This window comes from Danio aesculapii, chromosome 2, assembly GCF_903798145.1.
Source record: "Danio aesculapii chromosome 2, fDanAes4.1, whole genome shotgun sequence".
NCBI classification, from domain to species: domain Eukaryota; kingdom Metazoa; phylum Chordata; class Actinopteri; order Cypriniformes; family Danionidae; genus Danio; species Danio aesculapii.
Window position 1 is genome coordinate 11,949,919 of NC_079436.1, and position 22,213 is coordinate 11,972,131.

Here is a 22,213-nt window from a genome sequence, read left to right on the forward strand (position 1 = left end):
AATACATAATTTTATTTTTACATTTTATAATGAACTTATTAGAGTAAAAACACAGCAATGTAATTTATAACAGAATTACACTAGTGTTTGCCTTGATTTGCTCGCCGATGTTATCTGCATAGTCCTCTATCCGTTGATTGACAGTATTTACATTTTGTACAATCAGATTAATTTACAACATTTAATTAAAACATTTAATTCCAGTTAGCTTTTTTTATAGCTCGGCAATAAAACAAAAACTGTTACGTCAAATTAGAAAGTACTATCTCTATGTTAAAAGCATTCATCCCAACCCTCTCCATCACACTCTCTCTCCTCTCAGATGGGATGGTGGGCCAAATCGAAGGTTACAGTGGGCCAATTTTGGCCCGCGGGCCCTACTTTAGGCATTTCTGCTCTAAAGTTGAAATGTGTGAAACTTGATAGTGTCAAACTGTTTGACTGAATCTATGCAGTTATATAAACACAAAACATAATACGCTTGCTGTATTCGAGTATATATTTGCATTTTGGATATGCATGAAGAAACATCAGACTTCATGTTTATTTATGAAGCATAAATTAATATACTAGCATGCTTGTAATGTATCTATTCAAATATTCTATTGTTATTATTAACAAGTTCAAAATTTTGCCACTGAATTCTGAGATCTGCCGTAGTATGTATTCCAGTTGTGATAAGTATTCCTATCTAATGATACATACCAGTATTTAGTTAATAGGTAAAATATAATGAAAAATAATAGTAGTACCTTAATCTTTAAGTATTGTTGAAAGTCAGATTAAATAACCATATATTTAAAAAAAAACCTTACAAAATACCCAGGCTTTCATAGGGTGTCCTAATTTTTTCACGACTGTATTTGCTCACTCAAAACATCTTTTCTGTGAACTTTTGTCAATAAAATAAAAGTTAAAGACAATCAGCAAATCACAAATTCTTGATTTTATTGCATTTTTAAAAAGCGTTTTTGGGTTGTATATGTGACCCTGGACCACAAAAACACTCATAAGTGTACATTTTTTGGAAATTGAGATTAATTCATTAGATGAAAGTTATATAGAAATAATCTTTCCATTGATGTATACTTATGTATACAATATGTGGCCAAAAATAGTAAAAAAATATTGTACAAATCGGGAACCTTAAAAAAAAGGTAAATACTCTAAAGTATAGCATTTAAATTTGTCCTCTTTGCAAAACGTATTGTTAATAAAAAAGTAGTTTTGTTGTATTTATGGTAGGAGATTTACTAATCATATTTATGGAGCATGATCTTATTGTAAGTACAATACTTAATATTCTAATTGTTTTGACATTAAAGAAAAATCTATCATTTTGACCCATACAGTACGTTTTGGCTATTGCTACAAATATACAGATATACCTGTGCAATGTTTTTGTTCCAGGGTCACACATTTGTATTTATATATATTCATGTGTATACTGTACAAATGCATATTTTCACCCTGCAGTGGTATTACAAGTATACACGAGGCCAAGGAAGTGGGAATGAAAATTGTGGAGGATTACGCCAGCTGCTGGTACTGGATAGTGATGTAAGCAGTCTTTCATCTCAGCTTAAATTATATATTGAGGGGCTTCAAGGGAATAGCGTTTGATTATAGTGTTTCACTGTATTCTTTATGATCAACATCAGTACACTTTTGAATAAATATATAAATATAAATATAGAAAAAATATAGTTTAAATATAAATACAGTCTGATTAACAAAAAGTAGCAATTATATGTATGAATTTCTATTTAATATGGTACTAATGAAATCTAAAAACAACAACAATAACAACAACAACAACAACAACAACAAAAAAAAAATGATGAATTAAAGAAATTCTGTTTGGGAATATGTAATATAATCATGGGTTGCTCTTCTTATTGTGGCAGAGGGCTGTTCATAGCGCTTGTCATCAGTCTGATCTTCATCCTGTTGCTGCGATTCACCGCAGGCTTCCTTCTCTGGTTCATCATCTTCGCTGTTATCCTGCTCGTGGCCTACGGTCAGTGTGCACACTACACTGTATATGTAAAATAACATTTACTGTTACATTTATAATGCTACTATCAGTTGATCTTCTTGCACAGCCATGGTGGATTCACCTGATTTGTTGACAAATGGGTTCTGGATCCATACCTTGGCAGTTCGTGGGTCGTTCACTGGGCCTTTACCCCTTTAGCAAAGAAACTTTTGAAAGACATCTGTTTCTTACTCATTTTGCTGCTTGTGGGTTAAATTTGGGCGCTCAAGTGACCGAGAAGTAAGTGAGAGAATACAGTCATTTTTCAAAATAAAATACTTTTCAAAATAAAAGATTGTTCAGACTCAGATAAATAAAATGGAAATAATTAATGATTTCTTGTGCGACCTGGTACCAATTCATCCATAGACCAGTACCAGTCTGCGGCCCGGTGGTTGAGGACCACTGCCTTTAAAAGGCAGGTCATTTCACTCGGCTGCCATCTTTGAAATGACTCTCGGGCGGTATGCTCGGGCATTCTATCTGAATGGGGAAACATCGAATTCTCCAAAACTTGCTAAGATTATGATTACATTAGATATTTGGAATCAACAATAGAATTAAACAACAGCTGTCTCATAAGTTTCATTTCTAAATGTTCAAATCAAACAAAATCTGCATTTTTTCAGGGTGCCCAAGCTAATGCACTTGCGCACTCGAAAGAAACGAGATCCCGACACCAACCTCATTTATGGCTGGTCTACACATTATTATCCTCTGAATAATAATCATCAGATCTCACTGCTATCCTGAAGTAATCCACAACTTGGTCTCAATGGCGAATCTCCTCCAGAAATCACAGTGACTCTTTGTTTACAAGTTTGTGGGTGTTAAGTAGTTGCTGTCATGTGATGTGCGTTTGACAGGACAGACTGTACCTTGCATTAATTTCATACAGATTACAAAACCGGTGTAGTATGTTCATTTAAAAGTAGAAATTTCAAGCTTTATTTGGATATATTTCTTATGTCTGTGAAACAAGTAATCGCTAAGATTCCATTGTGTTTGTTGACCACATAAACTGACGTAAAAGCACATGTCTGGTCCAAGCCTTTCCCTCTGTGGAAACGTCAGTCTATAGTGATTGATGGTTGGCTCATGTACTAGTAAGCGGGGCTTCATTCGCCATATTCACAGTTACATTTATCCCCATTCAAAACCATGCGAGTGATACATCTTTGTCTTTGCCCCAGCATACATACCGAACCATAACCTCTTTGTCCAGTTACACCCCTACCTGTAACAGATTCTTCTTTTGCTTACAGGAATCTGGCACTGTTACTGGGAGTTCGCTGTTCTCAGGGAGACTCCTGGAGCAGACGTCACCATCTCTGACATTGGTTTCCAGACAGACCTCCACGTCTACCTACAACTCAGTCAGACCTGGCTAGTCTTCAGTAAGAGACTGTTCTGATGGGACTCGGCTTTGTGTCTTTGAATACGTTTCAATTGTTCTTCTGTTCTGCTTAGTGGTGTCTCTGGGTTTGACTGAAGCCTCCATAGTTTTGATGCTCATATTTCTAAGAAAGCGGGTTCGCATTGCTATCGCTCTGCTCCGAGAGGGCAGCAGGTGAGTGTGTATCTCTATATCTGACCTTCAGACATGTGTGCATTGAGAATAACTGCTGTTCTGATCATGTGTGTGTTTATGTGTGTTTCTGCAGGGCCATCAGTTACATCATGTCTGCTCTGTTCTACCCCATCATTACTTTTGTGCTGCTGGCCATCTGTATCTCCTACTGGGCCATGACTGCACTGTATCCTCTTCATTTACTGCTTCACAACACACAAATGCTTTTAAAGGGAAAGTTCACCGAAAAATAAACATTTCCTGTTTATTAACACACTCACATGTCATCAAAGATGTAGGTGCCTTTGACCAGGCTGTGCATTAAAGCTAATAATATTGTAAATAATGTTCACTTTCTTAAATGGGACATTTGTTTTACATCATAAGACCTCAGTGTGTCATCATACTCATCTGTATGTATTTATTTTAAATCTCAATAGTCTGTCACCATTGACTGCTGTTAAAATAATCACCAAATTCAGCTAAAAATCCCCTTTAATGTTCTAGTGAAGAAAGAAAGGCACCTACATCTTGGATGACCTGTGGGTGAGTAAAGTAACAGGAAATTTTCACTTTTTGGTGATTAATCTGTCATGTGAAGTGACGCTGGACAAAAGGAGTGAGGATCCAAACGCAGGTTTTATTATGCAGAGAATGGTCAGGCAAGCAACAGTCAACACAGGAGCAAACATGTATACAGGCAATCCTGAATCCTAGTCAATAAGCAGGCGGATGGTAGGGATGGCTGACGTGAAACTGACGTTTCGTCACAGTTTCAAGATCCTGAAGTGCAAGTGTTTTGAAACACTGCATCGAAGCATGATCAACACCCAGGTCACGTGACTAAAGTGTTTCGAAACAACGGGTCACATGACTAAATCGATTCAAAGCATCGATCAGTTCAGAAGCATTTCGAGACCTGTCGAATCTGCATTTGACTGACAGGATAAAAAAAAAACGTCTGTCTCATATAACCTGGTGGACCGTGCGTGCGCACATTGTTTCTGTGCTTCTGGGCTTTTGGGTTCGAATCCCAACTAGTACAAATATTCCAAAATCATGGTTTTATGTGTTTTAATAATGTTACTGTTTTATGGTGTAGTCTAGATAGGATACAGCTGCTGATACGCCATCAATTTAGCATCATTTTTGTAATACTGTAAAACAATAATTAATATTTTTACAGTACTGTGATGGTTGGGTTTAGGTTTTGGGTAAAATACAAAAAGTGGGAAAGTTAATGAATAATATAAATAATTCTTGTTAACTTCCAACCACAACCGTGTCTGATATAGCAACAACCCTGTTTTATGACCAAAACAAGGCATATTTATTCACAAAGTGTTTATTTGGATGTCAGACCAATGTTGAAACAAAACGAAAACAAAGCATTTCAAACTGATATTAAACGTTTCAAAATAGTTGTACCAGCGTGGATTCGAACCCACTATCCCTGCATGGAGGTCAAGAACCCTAACCGCTTCACTAAATCACTTGAAGATTCAAGTTTACAAAGTGGGTTTTAATACCTCAGTTTGCTCAACTGTTTCTTTGCTGAAGTTGTGCCAGTGCAATACATAAAAAATGACCACTAGGTGTCACTGTAGAGTGGGGTTTCATAACGTTTCAAACTAGCGGAACCACTAGCGGATGGTCAAAGGCAGACAACCGATATGAATAAACAAATAAAACAAAGCAAAGCAAAGATCGGTACACGGCAAGGCTAGGCAAGGGAAACGCGTCGTAATGTTCACTGTAACGTATAACAAGACTCAGCAACTTCTGTGTGTTTGTGTGCTGACTTATTGTCCATGTAATCAGTTCATGAGCGGCTTCAGCTGTGAGTTTGCAATCAGACAGGATCTAGGCCAGGTGTGTGAGTGGTACATGACTGGATCTTTGTAGTTCTTTTGCTGGCAGATTTGTAGTTCTCCAGCAAACTGCATGGGTTAGATCACTGGTGACTGTGACACTGTCCCTTTATTTTCTTTTAGTGTGTCCTTTTACTGTTTACGCATGAAAAATATCTGTTAAGTTAGAAATAAGTTACAAAGTCACCTCAAAGAGAGCTATTTTCTATTTCAGTAAGCAGACCTTAGTCAAGTTTTATTCAGATGATGTAGATGTAAAATATCTTAAATTAAAGTCATTCCTTTCCAAGGCATGTCGAAGAGTACGGGCCTGATTGAACTGCCTTAAAGTGTTTTAAGCCTGTTTTTGCCTTCATGTCTAACATACACTACCTGACAAAAGTCTTGTCATCGATCCTAGTTGTAAGAGCAACAAATAATAACTTGACTTCTAGTTGATCATTTGGAAAAGTGGCAGAAGGTTGATTTTTCAGATGAATCCACTGTTGAACTGCATCCCAATCATTACAAATACTGCAGAAGACCAGAACTCACATAGACCCAAGATTCTCATAGTAATCAGTCAAGTTTGGTGAAGGGAAAATCATGGTTTGGAGTTACAATCTGCAGAGTGGATAGCAACATCAACAGCCTGAGGTATCAAGACATTTGTGCTGCCAATTAAATTCAAAATCAAGGCCTGATCATGTTTTATTTTGGTAAAATAAGCCTAATCTAGAGGCCTTTGCCTTTCATATAAGCCACTTCTGATACCAAATGATCAACTAGAACTGAAGTTATTATTTATTGTTCCTAAAACTTGGACAGACGACAAGACTTTTGTCAGGTAGTATACTGATACACATTAAGTTTGTCTTCTTTACAGCCCTTCTGTTTACTGTACATTCACAAAATTAAACATGTCAACTTAAAGTGTGTGCTTTTGGCAAGTGCTCATAGCTTATTACAACATGTGAAAAGGGCATAGCTGTAGCTCTTTTAGCCAAGTTAATAGCTATTTATCTTAGAAACCAACATTTCTAAGAATAGTTTCTCCATAGCTGGCTAGAATGAAGCATGCTATTTATCTATTTATTTATTATTGTTTTTGCTATCGAGCAAAGTAATTATCAGAAAAAATGAGTCCCTAAAAAGGAAATATCTGATTCTTGTTTATATCGCTATCTACATCACACTTAGATTACTATTCCAGAGGGCTCCATTATCAGCACCACAGTGGAAAATTAAGTGGTTTATTTATAAACTAATTATTAACGAATGCTTATGATTGTTTTCAGCTGTTCCAGCATCAACTCATAATTCATTCTCCAATCAGATGATTCCTAACTCACTATAAATAACTAGAGTTTTTCTTATCTCAATATATTTGTCTTGAGGAATGCAGCAAAAACCTTGTAATAAACTGCCAGTATATTTTGTGTTAATTTACAGACTCATTTGTTTATATATTATGTTTTTATACATTATATTATTCAAACTACTAAAATGTCAATAAAAGACACTTTGTTTAACTGTAGAGTTGAATTTTCAACATCAAAAGTAGACAGAGCAGAGATCAACATCCCATTATGAAATTTACAACCGTAAACAGATAGAAAACACAAAATACAGAAACTGTTAATTAACACATTTTTTTACTGTGTATGTTCAAATTTTTTCTTTTGTTTTGTTTTTTCCTTGTGCTATGCAGTGTTGTGTTCTTCTTTCTGTATCACAATGACATGATCTCTCAACAAACTACAGTACAAACGGGGACACTGTACTGTCAGTGAGCGTCTTCTTTCGGATGAGATGTTAAACCAAGGTCCTGACTCAGGACATTAAAAATTCCATGGCACTTTTTCGTAAAGAGTAGGGGTGTAACCCTGGTGTCCTGGCCAAATTCCCTCCATCGTCTCTTACCCATTATAGCCTCCCAATCATCCCCATCCACTGAATTGGCTCTATCACTGCCTCTCCACTCCACCTATAGCTGGTGTGTGATAAGCGCACTGGCGTCGTTGTCCTGTGCCTGTCGTCACGTTATCCAAATGGATGCTGCACACTGGTGGTGGTGCTTTGGGCGTTTGGCCATACACGATAAATGCGCTATGTAAATACACATTACATTACATTATATTACATTACATTGTCATTCTAACGGCACTGACATGTTCATGTTATGTTCATGTTAAGGATTTTGAGCAAGAGACTGGCTTTTGCAGCTAATCTGGGTGTTTTGCTATTTGCATGCTTTGTTTTGCGAAATGCACTTACTGTTTTGCTCATTTCAATTGTGATCTGAGTAATGTACCAAAGAGAATAACTATGATAGCTAAAAATGTGAGCATGTTTTGTCATTTTTAAACAGTACCTAAGGAAAAAAGTTTTTTTATTTATTTTTATTTTATTAATTAAATTGTTTACAAATAATGTTATTAAATGCTCTTAATGAATTATTATTATTATTATTATTATTATTATTATTATTATTATTATTATTGGATTTAGCACCACATTTGTCTTTGAACCTTAACTAAACTTTAGTTTTCTTGCATCTTCTGGTGATGCTGTTTACAAAGTTGCATCAGGCTATCCTAACTGCAAGCACGCCAACCAAACCTGCAGTCCTGAGGTGAGATCTCTACATTCTAGACATCAAAAATGTATAGTTTTAATAATTTGTAACGCTTAAGTCGACACATATATATCAAGCAATTTATAACTCAATCGATCAGTCATGTAATCGATTTTAGATGTGTTTTGTGATGCCAATGTTGCAAATAAAACTGCAAATAAAAATCAAGCAGTGCAAAAAAAAAACTAAAATATTTGCAATTAAAAAAACTATATATATTTGCAAAACATTTTTATAGCATTGCCTTTACAAAACCCGTCCAGTCAATTGCAATGCCAATTTTGATTAGCTTTTTAGTCAACCGTGACTTTGCAATGCTGTATTCACTTTGCACTTGGCCCTGATTTGACAAGGGGGCGGAGTCAAGTAAACTTGGGTGTTTACAGTAAGCCCTGACTTGCCTATGTTTAAGTGACATCATCACCTGGAGACACAGTATCACCGAGGTGGTCTTAAAGCCCAGTAGGTCCGGGCCTGCCGTTAATGCCCAAGTTTTCTTGACTCCTCCCCCTTGTCAAATCAGGGCCACAAAGTAAAACGTGCAGAAATGTGAAGTGCAAAGTGAAAACAGCATTGCAAACTCACGATAGATTAAAGGAAACGCTATGAAACATTTTTGCAAATATTTTAAATTGCAAATATCATAGTTTTATTTTTGCACTGCTTAATTTTTTATTGCAGCTTTATTGCAAACTTTATTTTTTTATTCCACAACTTAATTTTCCCTTTGCAGTTCTTTATTTTTGTTGGAAAAAAAATATTTTTTTTCTCAAAAATGTATTTTCGTTTTGCAATTTTTTTAAAATTTGCATTTATTTATTTATTTTGCTCAAAACTTTGTTTTGTTTGCAAAACATTTTTAATTTGCAAGTATATATGGCCCTAGATTGACTCTATAGTATTTGACCCACTAGGATCACAAGTGACTCAACATTTATACTTGATTATCAACAGAGCTTCAACAGGACCAACATTACCAAGCAGTGTCCCGGTGCTCAGTGTCTTTTTGCCTTTTACGGAGGGGAGAGCTTATACCACCGCTATATCTTCATCCTCCAGCTCTGTAATCTGCTGGTCTTCCTCTGGCTAGTTAATTTCACCATTGCTCTAGGACAGTGCACCGTCGCAGGGGCTTTCGCCTCATATTACTGGGCTCGGAGGAAGCCTGCGGACATTCCACCCTGCCCAGTGTTCTCCTCTTTTTCCAGGGCATTACGGTATATTCCCAGTGTTTCCTACTGAAGTCAAAGGATTGTTCAAAAATTCTGTTTTGCTGTTAAAGTGTCTGTATTTTACAGGTACCACACAGGGTCTCTTGCTTTTGGCTCTCTCATCTTAGCGGTGGTTCAACTGATCCGGATCATTCTGGAGTATCTGGACCACAAACTTAAAGGTTGCTTCATGTAATTTTTTTTTTCTGTGGAATATTAAAATATGTACAAAAGTGAAAAGATACTTAAAATAATTCTAGGCTATAGCTGTAACCCTTGTTCCCTAAGAAGGGAATGGGCATCTGATTCAGAATGTGGATTCAATGTGACTTACATCTGAAGTTTGTGTGAAATGTCTGAACCGAAGCACACTGACAGCTGGTCAGATTTATTCTCAATGAGACAAATGGTGGACATTACTAAGCACCCCAATTGGGGCGTGCTATATTTCAGGAGAATATTCTAAGCAATAAGTACTGCAATAAGTACTGCACATCTATGGTTTTCAAGTACTTTACAAGATTTAGGCTGCTTTCACATTTGGTTCAAATGACTGGTCTAAGTAGCCAAATTTGACTGCCCAACTTGCATCCGTGCAAAAGCTCAAAATTAAAGACATCTCATTTTCAATTCAATTTCAATTCAAGTTTATTTATATAGCGCTGTTACAATGTAGATTGTGTCAAAGCAGCTTAACATAGAAATTCTAGTAAAGTCCAGGTTTCAGAGTTAAAGTTCAGTTTAGTTCAGTTCAGTGTGGTTTTTCTGCTGATACCACAAGTGGAGATACAGAATGAACTGTTGTTACACAGATGATTGAACACTTAACCACACAAAATGACCAATTCATATGTAATTAATATGAATAAAACCTTAGAAACAAACATTTTGCCACTGTTTTTGGTGGTCTTGAATGTCAAGTCACACAAAGCATTCAGATTACCCAACAAAGCAATCTCTGATGTCAAATGAATTCATAAAAAAAGTACTTTAAACTTTCCTTAATGGGGCAGTTCACCCCAAAAATAATATTCTGTTATTTTCTGATCCTCCACTTGTTCCGGACCCATATTGGATTATTTCTTCAGTTGAACACAAATTAACATTTACATACATATTCCTACAATGGACGTCAGTTTTTCCAACATTCTTCAGAATATTTTGATTTCTATTTAATTCGGAAACTCAGAAAAGTTTTGAACCAATTGAGTGTGAATAAATGATGAGGAACTTATTTTGTATAGGTGAACTATAAGGCGAAGCAAGTGCAATTAAAAACACCATCTTAAAACTTAAGACTATTTTTGCAGCTGACTCTAAAGCAATGGTCTCAAACGCAATACCTGGAGGGCCACAGCACTGCATAGTTTAACTCCAACCAACTCACACCTGCTTAATAGTCCATAGTAGTCTTGAACACCTTGATTAGTTTGATTAGTTGTGTTTGATTAGGGATGGAGCAAAACTGTGCAGAGCTGCGGCTCACCGGGAATTGAGTTTGAGACCTGTGCTCTAAAGGCATAAAAGGTGCTTTGGCCATGGCCGAGGCCAAATGCCTGGAAAGGACCCTGGAATGGCTCCAAGGCTTGAGCTGTTAATAACCACATAGGAAAAAAGCAATAAACAGATACCTCCCAATGAATTCCCAATGGGCTGGACTGTCGTTTATCAATGTCAGCATTATAAAGTGAAGAGTGTGCATTAAGTAAATTTTTTTTTTCAGTTTGCTTACAGATGGAGCACTAGTTCACAGCAACATCAGTTGAGAGACTCAGAATTAAAGAGTTGATCCCTCTTGTAGGCCAAAACCACAGTTGCCCCATCTCTAGTCAGGTGTGCTAAATCATGTTAATGCCTATTGAAGGCAAGCCTGAAATGATTAGCCTAAATGCTAACTAATGGTAACACTGCCTCTATGGTAGTATACAGGCAAGGAGACCAAAAGTTGCCATGTTCTTGGCTAAAGGGCCCAGTATACTTTAAATGAACATCTTTTTTGTGCTTCGTTTGAGGCCAAAAAGATGTTCTTCACATGGAGACATGTTTAGCTACAGACAGGTGCGGATCCATTGAGTTCATTGTGAATGAGATTGCATGTTTGAGACTGCATGCCTCAGCTTGCATATGCAATTCTGCAGTCAGATACTACTGAAAATGTCTGATCTTCCTATTCGAATGGTGCTCTGGCTAAGCCTGGATCCTCCTGTTTTTCTTCATTTCCACCAACTGATATTGTTTAGTTATTTTCCCACTGCCACTTTTGGCTTGTTTGTTTAAGTCAGTAGAGCTGCCCTACAGTTAAATCACATCCTTCAACCTTCTGAACTGAACTGAATCGTCATTAAACAAACTCAAATTGAAAGTTTGTTCCTGACTTTTTTATTATTGCTTACAATCTGTAGCTATATAATGTGCTATGTATGTAATGTATGTACTAAAACTCCTAGTAGCAGGTGGGGGAAATGACTCTTGGTCTAAACCAGGGGTAGGCAGGTTCAATCTTGGAAAGCCGCAGTCCTGCAGAATTTGGCTCTTGGGATGGGTGACATGAAACTGACGTTTCAGCACAGTGTCGAGATCCCGAAGCACAAGTGTTTCAAAACACTGTGCCGAAGCATGATCCGAACCACCCAGGTCACTTAAGGTGCGTTCAACATGAAGCACGGCTGCAGCCGGGGATCGACGAAAACAATGCTCAATTTGGTTCTTTGCTGAAGCTGTTCGAAAGTAGTACATAAAAAATGACCACTGTGTGTCACTGTAGACACAGGTTTTGAAACGTTTCAAAGCTTCAACACATTTGCTTTCATGAAGCCTCGCTTTTCCCACCAATATTTGGCTTCAACGCTAACCATACACACCTGAACAATATAATCCAGGTCTGAGTGGTCTGGCAGGTGAGGCTGGATCAAAACTCTGCAAGATCTAACTTACCTACCTCTAGGCCACATGTGTCCAACTCAGTTCGTGGAGGGAGTTTAGCTTTAACCCTAATTAAACACACCTGATCGGTGCTTCGGTCTTGTTTGAAACATCCAGCTTAGTGTGAAGCACGGTTACAACTAAACTATGCAGGGCTTGGGCCTTCCAGAAACAGCCCTCCTTTAGCCTAAACCAATGACATCCAGCTCAATCCGTGAGAAAGGAGCAGAGCGAACAGTGCGTCATTTTATGATGCAAACAAATCAGCTTCCTTCAGACTGCACATCTTCAAATCTACTCCAGACAGACAGACAGACAGACAGAGGCAGATAGTTAGATGGATGGATGGACAGACAGACATAAATTTACAGGTCGCTGACAACTTGTATATGTTTGTGTTTTTAGGAGCTCACAATGCATTTGCACGATTCCTGCTCTGCTGTCTGAAGTGCTGCTTCTGGTGTCTGGAGCGATTTATACGCTTTATGAACAGGAACGCTTATATAATGGTAAGAAACACCCATACTTACATTAAACAAAAACATTTCAGGTAATGTTAGATCATTTTCCATCATTTGTTTCACACTAGATTGCTATTTATGGGAAGAACTTCTGCACATCAGCGCGGGAGGCATTCTATTTACTGATGAGGAATGTAGTGAGGTGAGGATATCCTGCATGTCGGTACACTCAAATGGTTTTGCTGCTTGTTCAAACTATTTATTTAAAATGACACAATTCTTAAAATGTTTTGGGACGACTTAATTGTTTATGTTCAATCCACTTCAGTCCATTTGTAAAAACAATTAAGTTAACTTAATCAGTCTGTGTTAAGATAACATGAAGGAATTGTGTGTAACCCAGCATTTTTTTACAGTGTAGTACACTAGAGCTGTGGTTACCAAAGTGGGGCTCGCTTAGCGATTTCAAAAAATCTAATTCATTATATAGTATATATTATATTCGAATGACCATATTTTATCCAAAACCTACTGAAGAACAAACTAATTAATAGTAACATTGTTAACATGTCCATTATAAACATTGAAAAAACAACATGCAAATAAAAAGTCATCAGTCTTTCAATGTAGCACATTGATTTTATGGCACCAGGTTAAACTCTCTGACACCTTTACAGCACTTATGTACGTTAAAAATATATACAGGCCACAACTTAACATGGAGGATTGTCTCCAAGTGGCGTTCTCCAAAATTATACAATGAATAGACTTGGGCCTATTGGTATGTGTGCACCATTGTGCGCAAGGTTTACATATTCATAACCACTTCAGAAAATATTGGGGGTCGCGAGTGACTGGCATTGTTATTTTGGGAGCCCAGGCTGAAAAGTTTGGAAACCCCTGCACTAAAACAGTAAGACCAGAGCTCACAGTACCTCTTACTGTAGTTCCTTTTTTCTGCTGTAGGGTGGCAGTGTTAGACAAAGTCACAGACTTCTTGCTCTTCTTGGGGAAACTATTGATTGCAGGGAGTGTTGGTGAGTGTTTTTCTTTTTCTTTTTTTGTAACAGAAAAAACATACAGAAAAAAAACTGTGGTATACAGAAAGAAAGATGATTAATTATGGATACATAAATACTAAACAAACAGAAAAACTCCTTGTAAAATGGCACTATGTTAAAAGTTTCAAATGATTTTTTTGTACTATTAAGCACTTTCCTTAATAGTGTTTGTATTAGTTAGCAGCCTACATTACTTTAAATAGTTTCCTGATCTTTAAAGGCACAATAAGGAAGTTTTTTGTATCATTATTAAAACATCAAAAACAAAACTGTAGAACAGTAATATATATTGACTCATTTATGCACTTACATTATCGCAAATGTTTAAAGAATGTTCAAATCAAGAGAAATAAGCTATTTTGACTATTTTGTGACACATGTCGTTCTGTGTAGCCATGCAAATTATGTTTTTTTTTTTTTTTTTTTTTTTTTTTTTGGTTGGTTTTATAGAAAACAAGGAAACACCAAAAATGCCTTAAAATGTTGTGTATTTTATTTGACTGCACAGAACTGCATTATAACAGAACCTTAAACATATTTAGTACAATAAAGCAGAAAGAAAGTCAATTTAGACTGATGAACATGAAACTTAACAAATAAAATCAGAAGACTGAGAACGATCTTCTTTTTCAATGTCGTTATTATAATTATTAGTTGTTATAGCTAATCCCGAAATACCAAAACACAGAAATTTGCAACTTTTTGATTTAGTAGCTATTTCGTTTGAATTTGTGTGATCTCATTGGTACGTTTTAGTACTATTTGCTCATCCCCCAAAGGAAAATTGTACACTACTTTGTAACTTATGAACTTACAAACACCATCATTTATTTAAGAGCTGACAGTTTCTGAAAAAAAAATATGTAGTACAGTCTCTTCTACAATCAAAATGAGCAATTTACATCATAGTTGCTGAGTCTGATTTTCTATTTGCTATTTACTTCATGCAACTGGCGTAAAAGTAGATATATGGCTACGTGTTTGTTTTGGCAAGTAAAATCAATTTCTTCTGAGGAATTTATAAATGAATACCTTCAGTTGAAGTCGCTGAGGATAAAAGAGTCTGATAAATGCATTTAAAAACAAAACGCATCAGAAATTGACGTGCAGTAGTTCAGAACTCGTTGTAATGTTTCCCTTGACCACAAGAGGACGCGAGAGTGCAGAAGTTTCAGACTGAGTTGCACACCAGTCTTGAGGTTTGTGGTTGAGTTCTCCTCTATCAATTATGTCCTGCAGGTGTTATTGCCTTCTTCCTCTTTACACGCAAGATACCCATCATCCAGGAAGAGGTTCCAGTGTTGAATTACTACTGCGTGCCTCTCTTGGTGAGAATATCTTTCGGAATTGTTTCTTTTTCAAACCGGATCTGGTTTCTGGTGGTATTTTGACTGGCATCTTTCATTTTTTTTTGACAGACAGTAATACTGGGTTCATACTTGATTGCACACAGCTTCTTCAGTGTCTATGCAATGTGTGTGGACACCTTGTTCCTCTGTTTCTGTAAGTATTGCTGCTATTATTTCTGTAATAGTGAATATTGATGTATAACCCTGTTTTTATTTAGAGAGCAGTAAAAACCTCCTGGTTGCCTTAAATTTTTAAGTTGAATCAAATGAACCTTATGAGTCGGGTGACGCAGTGGCGCAGTAGGTAGTGCTGTCGCCTCACAGCAAGAAGGTCACTGGTTCGAGCCTCGGCTGGGTCAGTTGGCATTTCTGTGTGGAGTTTGCATGTCCTCCCTGCGTTCGCGTGGGTTTCCTCTGGGTGCTCCGGTTTCCCCCACAGTCCAAAGACATGCGGTACAGGTTAATTGGGTAGGCTAAATTGTCCGTAGTGTGTATGAGTGTTGATGAGTGTGTATGGATGTTTGCCAGAGATAGGTTGCAGCTGGAAGGGCATCCACTGCGTAAAACATGTGCTGGATAAGTTAGCAGTTCATTCCGCTGTGGCAATCACGGAATAATAAAGGGACTAAGCCGAGAATGAATAAATGAATGAATGAGTCCCTTGAATTTATATGTTAAATTGACTTGTATGTGACAGCTTGCGTAACATATGAAATTAAGTTAGAACATGATTAACTTAGTTTAATATGTTACAATGAGCTAAAAACATATGCTGTCATGACTAATTGATCATGTAATTTAAAACAGGTTTAATTTAAAATTTAAACATTTTTATTATTTGGCATGAAATCATATACTAGTACAGGCCCGTAGCCAGCCTGGTGTAAGGGGTGGTTCTTTTTTCTCAAAAACAGGACCTTTTTGCAGTTATTTGCCTAATTTTTTAAATTTAATTTATTTATGGTTTAAATGCTTAATTTTAGTGACATTTTAAGCACTATTTTTTTAGCTGGATGTTATCATAACCACACGTTTTAATGTACCAAAATATTTCCTAAAGATTTAGAATAAAGAAATATGAATAAATACTTATTTTTAATATACAAATTAAAAAAGCATCATATATCTTTAGAAAAGAAAATAGGAATCTAAATAGGAATTAAAGTTTTAAATTAAAAACTGTAGCCTATTGTCAATTATTAGGCAAATAACAAACTGGCCAGCACATTCACTTTCCCCAGTCAGAATTTGACCATTTAAATTATAAATAAATAAAATATAATAATAATAATAAAAGATCTTAATCTTTTGTCTAGCCCAGAGGTGCCCAAAGTGGGGCCCGCGGGCCAAAGTTGGCCCATGGTAACCTTTAGTTTGGTCCACCATCCCATCTGAAAAGAGAAATGTAATGTTTCTTTGTTTAAGGAGCTGCTGGGGAGCTATCAAAAACATTTATGTTTTAATTAAATGTTGTAAATAAATCAGACTTTTAAAATGGAAATACTGTCAGTTGAAAGATAGAGGACAATGCACAAGACATCGGTTGAGCAAATTAAAGGCAGGAGCAGCTCGACTAGTGTATTCATTGTTGAGCTCTATTGGGTTATAAATGGATTGTTTGTATATATAAATAAGATTGTTTGTGTTTTCACTATAATATGTTCATTATAAAAGGTTAAAAATGATACTGCATCTTGTTTTAAAGCAACTTTTTCTAGTTATTTTTAAAAATTTGCAAATAAATTAAGAAATATCCCATGGCGAATTTAATGTAACTTTGGCCCATAGTCCTCAATCAAGTTTGGTTTTTGGCCATTTATAAGAAAAGGTTTGGGCACCTCTGGTCTAGCCTCTCTTGTAAAAAGTACATTTGATTGAAAATTCATGGATAACAACAATATTCAAATTCATTTTAATATGGGCTGCTTTTGGTGCTTCACACTTTTTCAATGGTCATTTTTTGTTTCAAGAATAATGTCCAAGATTTAGAATAAAAGCTTGTAAAATGTTTTCTCTATTTAAAAACAATACAGTTGCAAAAGATGACTTCACTTCACTTGGACTTATGAAAAATAATAGTTTGCATTAGACAGAACTGATTAGCTAATGTGACGGTCAACAGAGGATTCCGCTTGGTCTTAAAGTCTTTTTCAATGGGTTATTTTCACAATTTATAATGGTGTAGCAGTCAAAGTAGGACAAATGAGTATGGGACAAATTCTGGACCTTTGTCATTGAGTGGTGAGTCTTTCGAACCACCTGAACCCCCCCGGCTACAGGCCTGTAGTATCCATTCATGTAGCCCAGGGGTGCTCAACCCTGTTCCTGGAGATCTACCTTTCTGCAGAGTTCAGCTCCAACCCTCATCCAACACACCTGAACTAATTAATGAGGACAGCACTTGATGATTACAGGCAGGTGTGTTTGGTGAGGGTTGCAACTGAAATCTGCAGAAAGGTAGATCTCCAGGAACAGGGTTAAGCAACTCTGATGTAGCTGAAATGTTAATATCTCTATAAAATATATGGAAGCTTGTTACCTTTACAAAATGATCTAAAACTAAATAAATAAACAAACCAAAAAGATAAATACCTCAGAATTTCCAAAGGAAAAAAGACAGAATTGTAAAATTTAAGCTCACAAGTCCAGAGTAAGAAGAGAATGAAACACTAACATGAAAAAGTACTATAGTAATTCATAGTAAAGTGTTTTTGAACTAGCTCTCTACAACTCTCACATGGTCGCCCATTGAAGTCAAAAATAACTTCGCCCAGTTAGTACTGAATGGGAGACCACATGGGAAAGCTAGGTTGCTGCTGGATGGTAGTGCTCAACCTGCAGTCTGTGTGGGCCCTAACGCCCCTGTATATTGATGGGGACTCTATATTTCTCAGTGCTTTTGCATGCGCAATCCTGACTCTCTGTGGTCATTAAAACCCTTCTGAAAAAGAGTAGGGGTTTAACCCCGGCATCGTGGCCAAACTTGCCCACTGGCCTCTGTCCATCATCGCTTTCTAACCATCCCCATTTCATAATTGGCTACATCACTCTGGCGCAATATGGCTGCTGTCGCATCATCCAGGTGGATGCTGCACCTTGGTGGTGGATGAGGAGACTCCCCCCTTCCCCCAAAAAATGTGTAAAGCGTTTTGAGTGTCCAGAAAAGTGCTATATAAATGTAAGGAATTTTTATACTATAGTTGTGTTTTATACTGCTTATTTTATAGTATTTACAACACTTTGTTAATGAATGCTACAGTTCATCATATAGCATTAACTAACTGATAAACTGTAATACTGTAGTATTCTTTTGTTTTTACTACAGTAAACTGTGGTGTGTTGTAGTATAGAACACCACAGTATTTTAGTTCATCCATTCATTTTCTTTTCGGCTTAGTCCCTTTATTAACCTGGGGTCACCAATAAGGAATGAACTGCTAACTTATCCAGCATGTTTTACCACAGCAGATTAACTCAAGCACGTTGCATTAGTATAGATCAAAAACACTAGAGTATTTACTATAGTTTATTATAGTATTTTCTCATATGACTAAAACTGAATTTTGAGATAAAAAGCCTACATGTAAATGACAAAACTCTATTTAATGTATAGAAGTTTGAGATCTTCACAAAATTAAATCAGATGTTACTAAATAAATAAATAAACAAACACAAAAGTAAATGTACTCAGAATTGTCAATAGGAAAAAGTCAGAATTATGAAATCTAAAATCCAGAGAGGGAAAGAATTTAAATAAAACATAAACATAACTTTTTGAAATAAAAAGCCCAAATTGCTGTAAACTCAAAGTTCTAAAGCTGTAAACATTTGCTTTTATTGTTTTCTTTCGTTTAAAAAGAATTTAGTCTATTTATTTGACAGTTGTCTTTTTTTAATCTCACAATTATGAAATAAAATGTTGCCAATTGCCTTTATTTTTTAGTCCTGTGCAAAAAAAAAAAAAAAGCTTCCACAAAGCTTCTTGTGAGCATGACTTTAAACTTTCTCTTTTAATTCTCAATTATTTTTTTTCTAAATCTCAGTTTTATACCTTAATCTTCCTGTGAAGCTACAGTATAATCTTTATTTCTTTCCCAATTCCTCCTGAACACCCTTTTTCCTTCTCTTCTCAATCCCGCGATGCTGTGCTGCATTTACAGGCGAAGACTTAGAAAGAAATGACGGGACGACAGCCAAGCCTTTCTTCATGTCTCCTGGATTGAAAAGAATTCTGGGAAAGGCTGAGCAAAGCCCCAAAAAGTCACGTGGATAAAAACAAATGACTTGTTCATGGAATCTATGAGCAAAACTCTTATTCGACTTACAAACATAGCATGCATTAACTTACAGTACATTAGAGCTGGACATTTTATATAATGCTAGGATGGAGCTAAGGATTTTGGGAAGTGGTGATGTGACTATCCACCTCAAAAAAACAAAGACCAAAGACTCTCTCTGCACTGTAACAACTACTAACCCAGGACACTGAGCTTTGGCCTTTCTGACCCAGACCGACACTGCATACTAACATGTTTGCCTCTTACTGCTGACTGCTGCCTTATTCTGGGAAAATGATCACTCAGTCAAGCGACATCTATAAAACTGGACATCTAGAGAAACAAAAAACATTCATCATGAGAGTTAATGGAACTCGTTTTGCTTTTCCAGCGTAAAACTCAATGACTGATCAATTGAATGCAGTTTTCTTCACTCTTGTGCGATTTTTTAAGCTGGTTTTACAGCTGCAAACTAAATCCAATCTGAGATTCCCTGCAGGACTTCCCCTTTAAAATCAATGCACACATTGGTATACAGCATCGGATTTCACATTTTATTATAAAACTGTCATGTTAAGCATTTGGTGTTATCATGAGAAAACTATTTTGCTCGGTGATCATGTCAATTCAGTTTTTATTATGTGCAATATACGAAGATAATTTCTCTGGTATATTAAAGGGGTCATCGGATGCAGAATTGACTAGCATGTTGTGAAAATGTTCAGCTTGGTATCGCAGTATGTAGGTAACCACCTTATAATGGTAAAAATCTGCTTATTATTTATTTTTAAACAATGATTTGATTTATACAACAGTTTGACAGCATATTCGTGTATATAAAAAAGGAAAATCAAACACGGAGAGTCTCAAAATCCTTTTGTATGAGGAACTACTTTCTTCCACTATTCTATACATCTGCAGCCGGCGTCAGAACAGCAGTAATCATTACTACTTCACAAACGCCACTTTAGAGCTAGTATTTGAATGATTCTCTAGCGTAATGTCAAAATGTGATGACAAAATAGGTGATTTTGCTCACATTTTAAGATTAAAAATCTCAACGGCATGAATTGCCATCAGTCTAGAGACATTTCCCAGTATTTCTCTGTTGCAATCAGGATATCACAACAATTAACCCTGCAAAAGCAAAGCAAACACTAGCAGATTATTATGGTATAAATACAGCACTACAACATCACAAGAGAGAGATCGACTCGGAAAGTCACTTACCTGTTTTATAATGATTTGATCATCTTATTTAAAATCACGCTGGGTTTTTCCCTCCTCTAAGGGCTTATTATGCTGTCTCTGTCACCATCTTGTGGCGAAGCGTCATCCATCTTTGCTCTGCTCAATGAGAGGCTGATGGATGCAGATGCACTGTAACTCCGAAATTCTAAATATTTAAAATAGGCACCGTCCTTATAAATGAACTGCACAGTTGTAATCTAAACAACTACATTCTCATGTAAAAACAAAAGTACATTATGTTGTCCAACAGCTGCAATATTTGTCAAATTGTAGTGAGTTTATTGATCTGCTGTCACTATGTGGGCAAAGTAATACAGAAGAGTGAAGAGGCTGTACGAGTGCTGTTATTGCAGAATATCAAACAGCTATCAGCCAATCAGATTTGAGAACCAGACAGAACTCTCTCTCTCTCTATCTATCTATCCATCCATCCATCCATCTATATATATATATATATATATATATATATATATATATATATATATATATATATATATATATATATATATATATATATATATATAATGAGTTATACAATTTAAAAGAGTGACTATTATTGACATTTTAGTAGTTTAAAATAATGTATAAGAAATTATATAGAGAGAATTAAGTCTGTAAAATGTAACGCCAGATTATTACAAGGTTTTTGTACTGTACAACAACAACCCAGACCATTTATCACTTTAAATTATTAAAGATGTTAATAAATCACTTTTTTCAAACTTTTCAAGGTTAAAAGTTGTTAGAGGAATGATCAAGGTCTCATAATGCAATTTAAAAGCATAAATAAAACTGGGAGAAATAAAAACATGAATCACAAAATATGGAAAACTGGATATTTTTTACAGTGTGGGCATCCGATGACCCATTTAAATTAATGTTTTTCCTTTAAAAATTATAATTACTCATTTCTACTTGTCCCTTATTTACTTAATTACCAAAATAAATAAACCGAATAAACAAAATGAAATGAAGGTTGTGGAGGATTAGGCCTATAATTTATGACAAAATGTTATAAAAAGATTTTTTTTACTTTAAGTTTGACAATGCTAAGTGTAATGCACATTATTTTAATCCATGAAATGTTTATATCATTTCATTTGTATTTTATAAAAAATGTTAAACAAACGGAAAGCAAAATAATCCTGAACTGTTTTTAGAAAGGCCCAGAGTTAATTAGTATGTGACAAGCCCTAATGTGGAAAAATGAACGATAACCATGCTTTAAGTTCCTTAAAAGCATGTTTTAGAACAACTGGTATGTGTAATTATACTATTAAAACAGTGAGTAGCTGTGCACTATAACAATGAAAATCTTTTTAAGAAATGAGACAAGTGGACATTTTTTGCAGTTATATGAACATCATGTAAATGCTGTTGATTTACTTGTACTGTCCTGCATCACAATATAGCACAGAAGAGGCTTAAAACATCTCTTCAATCGTGTCATTACATAGTTATTTTAGGGTGTTATTCTGTTTTTTTCTGAGCTCCATATGGTGTGGTTTTCTTTACATCTATATCTCAGAACATAAAGAGAAATGTACAGTCAATTTTACAGTCTTCCAGGTCAGTTCAACAGTAT

General features: G+C 35.9%; 1 protein-coding gene across 1 annotated transcript in view; it reads left to right on the forward strand.

Moving 5' to 3' along the window:
* slc44a5a (solute carrier family 44 member 5a) overlaps positions 1 to 20,273 on the forward strand; it is a 193,759-nt gene extending 173,486 nt beyond the window's left edge. The window contains exons 9-22 of the mRNA XM_056472869.1: positions 1,477 to 1,560; positions 1,908 to 2,020; positions 3,304 to 3,435; positions 3,509 to 3,608; positions 3,703 to 3,795; positions 8,006 to 8,093; positions 9,051 to 9,313; positions 9,395 to 9,489; positions 12,635 to 12,738; positions 12,819 to 12,892; positions 13,657 to 13,727; positions 14,991 to 15,079; positions 15,170 to 15,254; positions 19,261 to 20,273. Coding sequence (XP_056328844.1) covers positions 1,477 to 1,560; positions 1,908 to 2,020; positions 3,304 to 3,435; positions 3,509 to 3,608; positions 3,703 to 3,795; positions 8,006 to 8,093; positions 9,051 to 9,313; positions 9,395 to 9,489; positions 12,635 to 12,738; positions 12,819 to 12,892; positions 13,657 to 13,727; positions 14,991 to 15,079; positions 15,170 to 15,254; positions 19,261 to 19,373 — 1,504 coding nt within the window. The 3' untranslated portion in view covers positions 19,374 to 20,273. The remainder of the gene's footprint in view (positions 1 to 1,476; positions 1,561 to 1,907; positions 2,021 to 3,303; positions 3,436 to 3,508; positions 3,609 to 3,702; positions 3,796 to 8,005; positions 8,094 to 9,050; positions 9,314 to 9,394; positions 9,490 to 12,634; positions 12,739 to 12,818; positions 12,893 to 13,656; positions 13,728 to 14,990; positions 15,080 to 15,169; positions 15,255 to 19,260) is intronic.
* Positions 20,274 to 22,213: the final 1,940 nt, after the last annotated feature.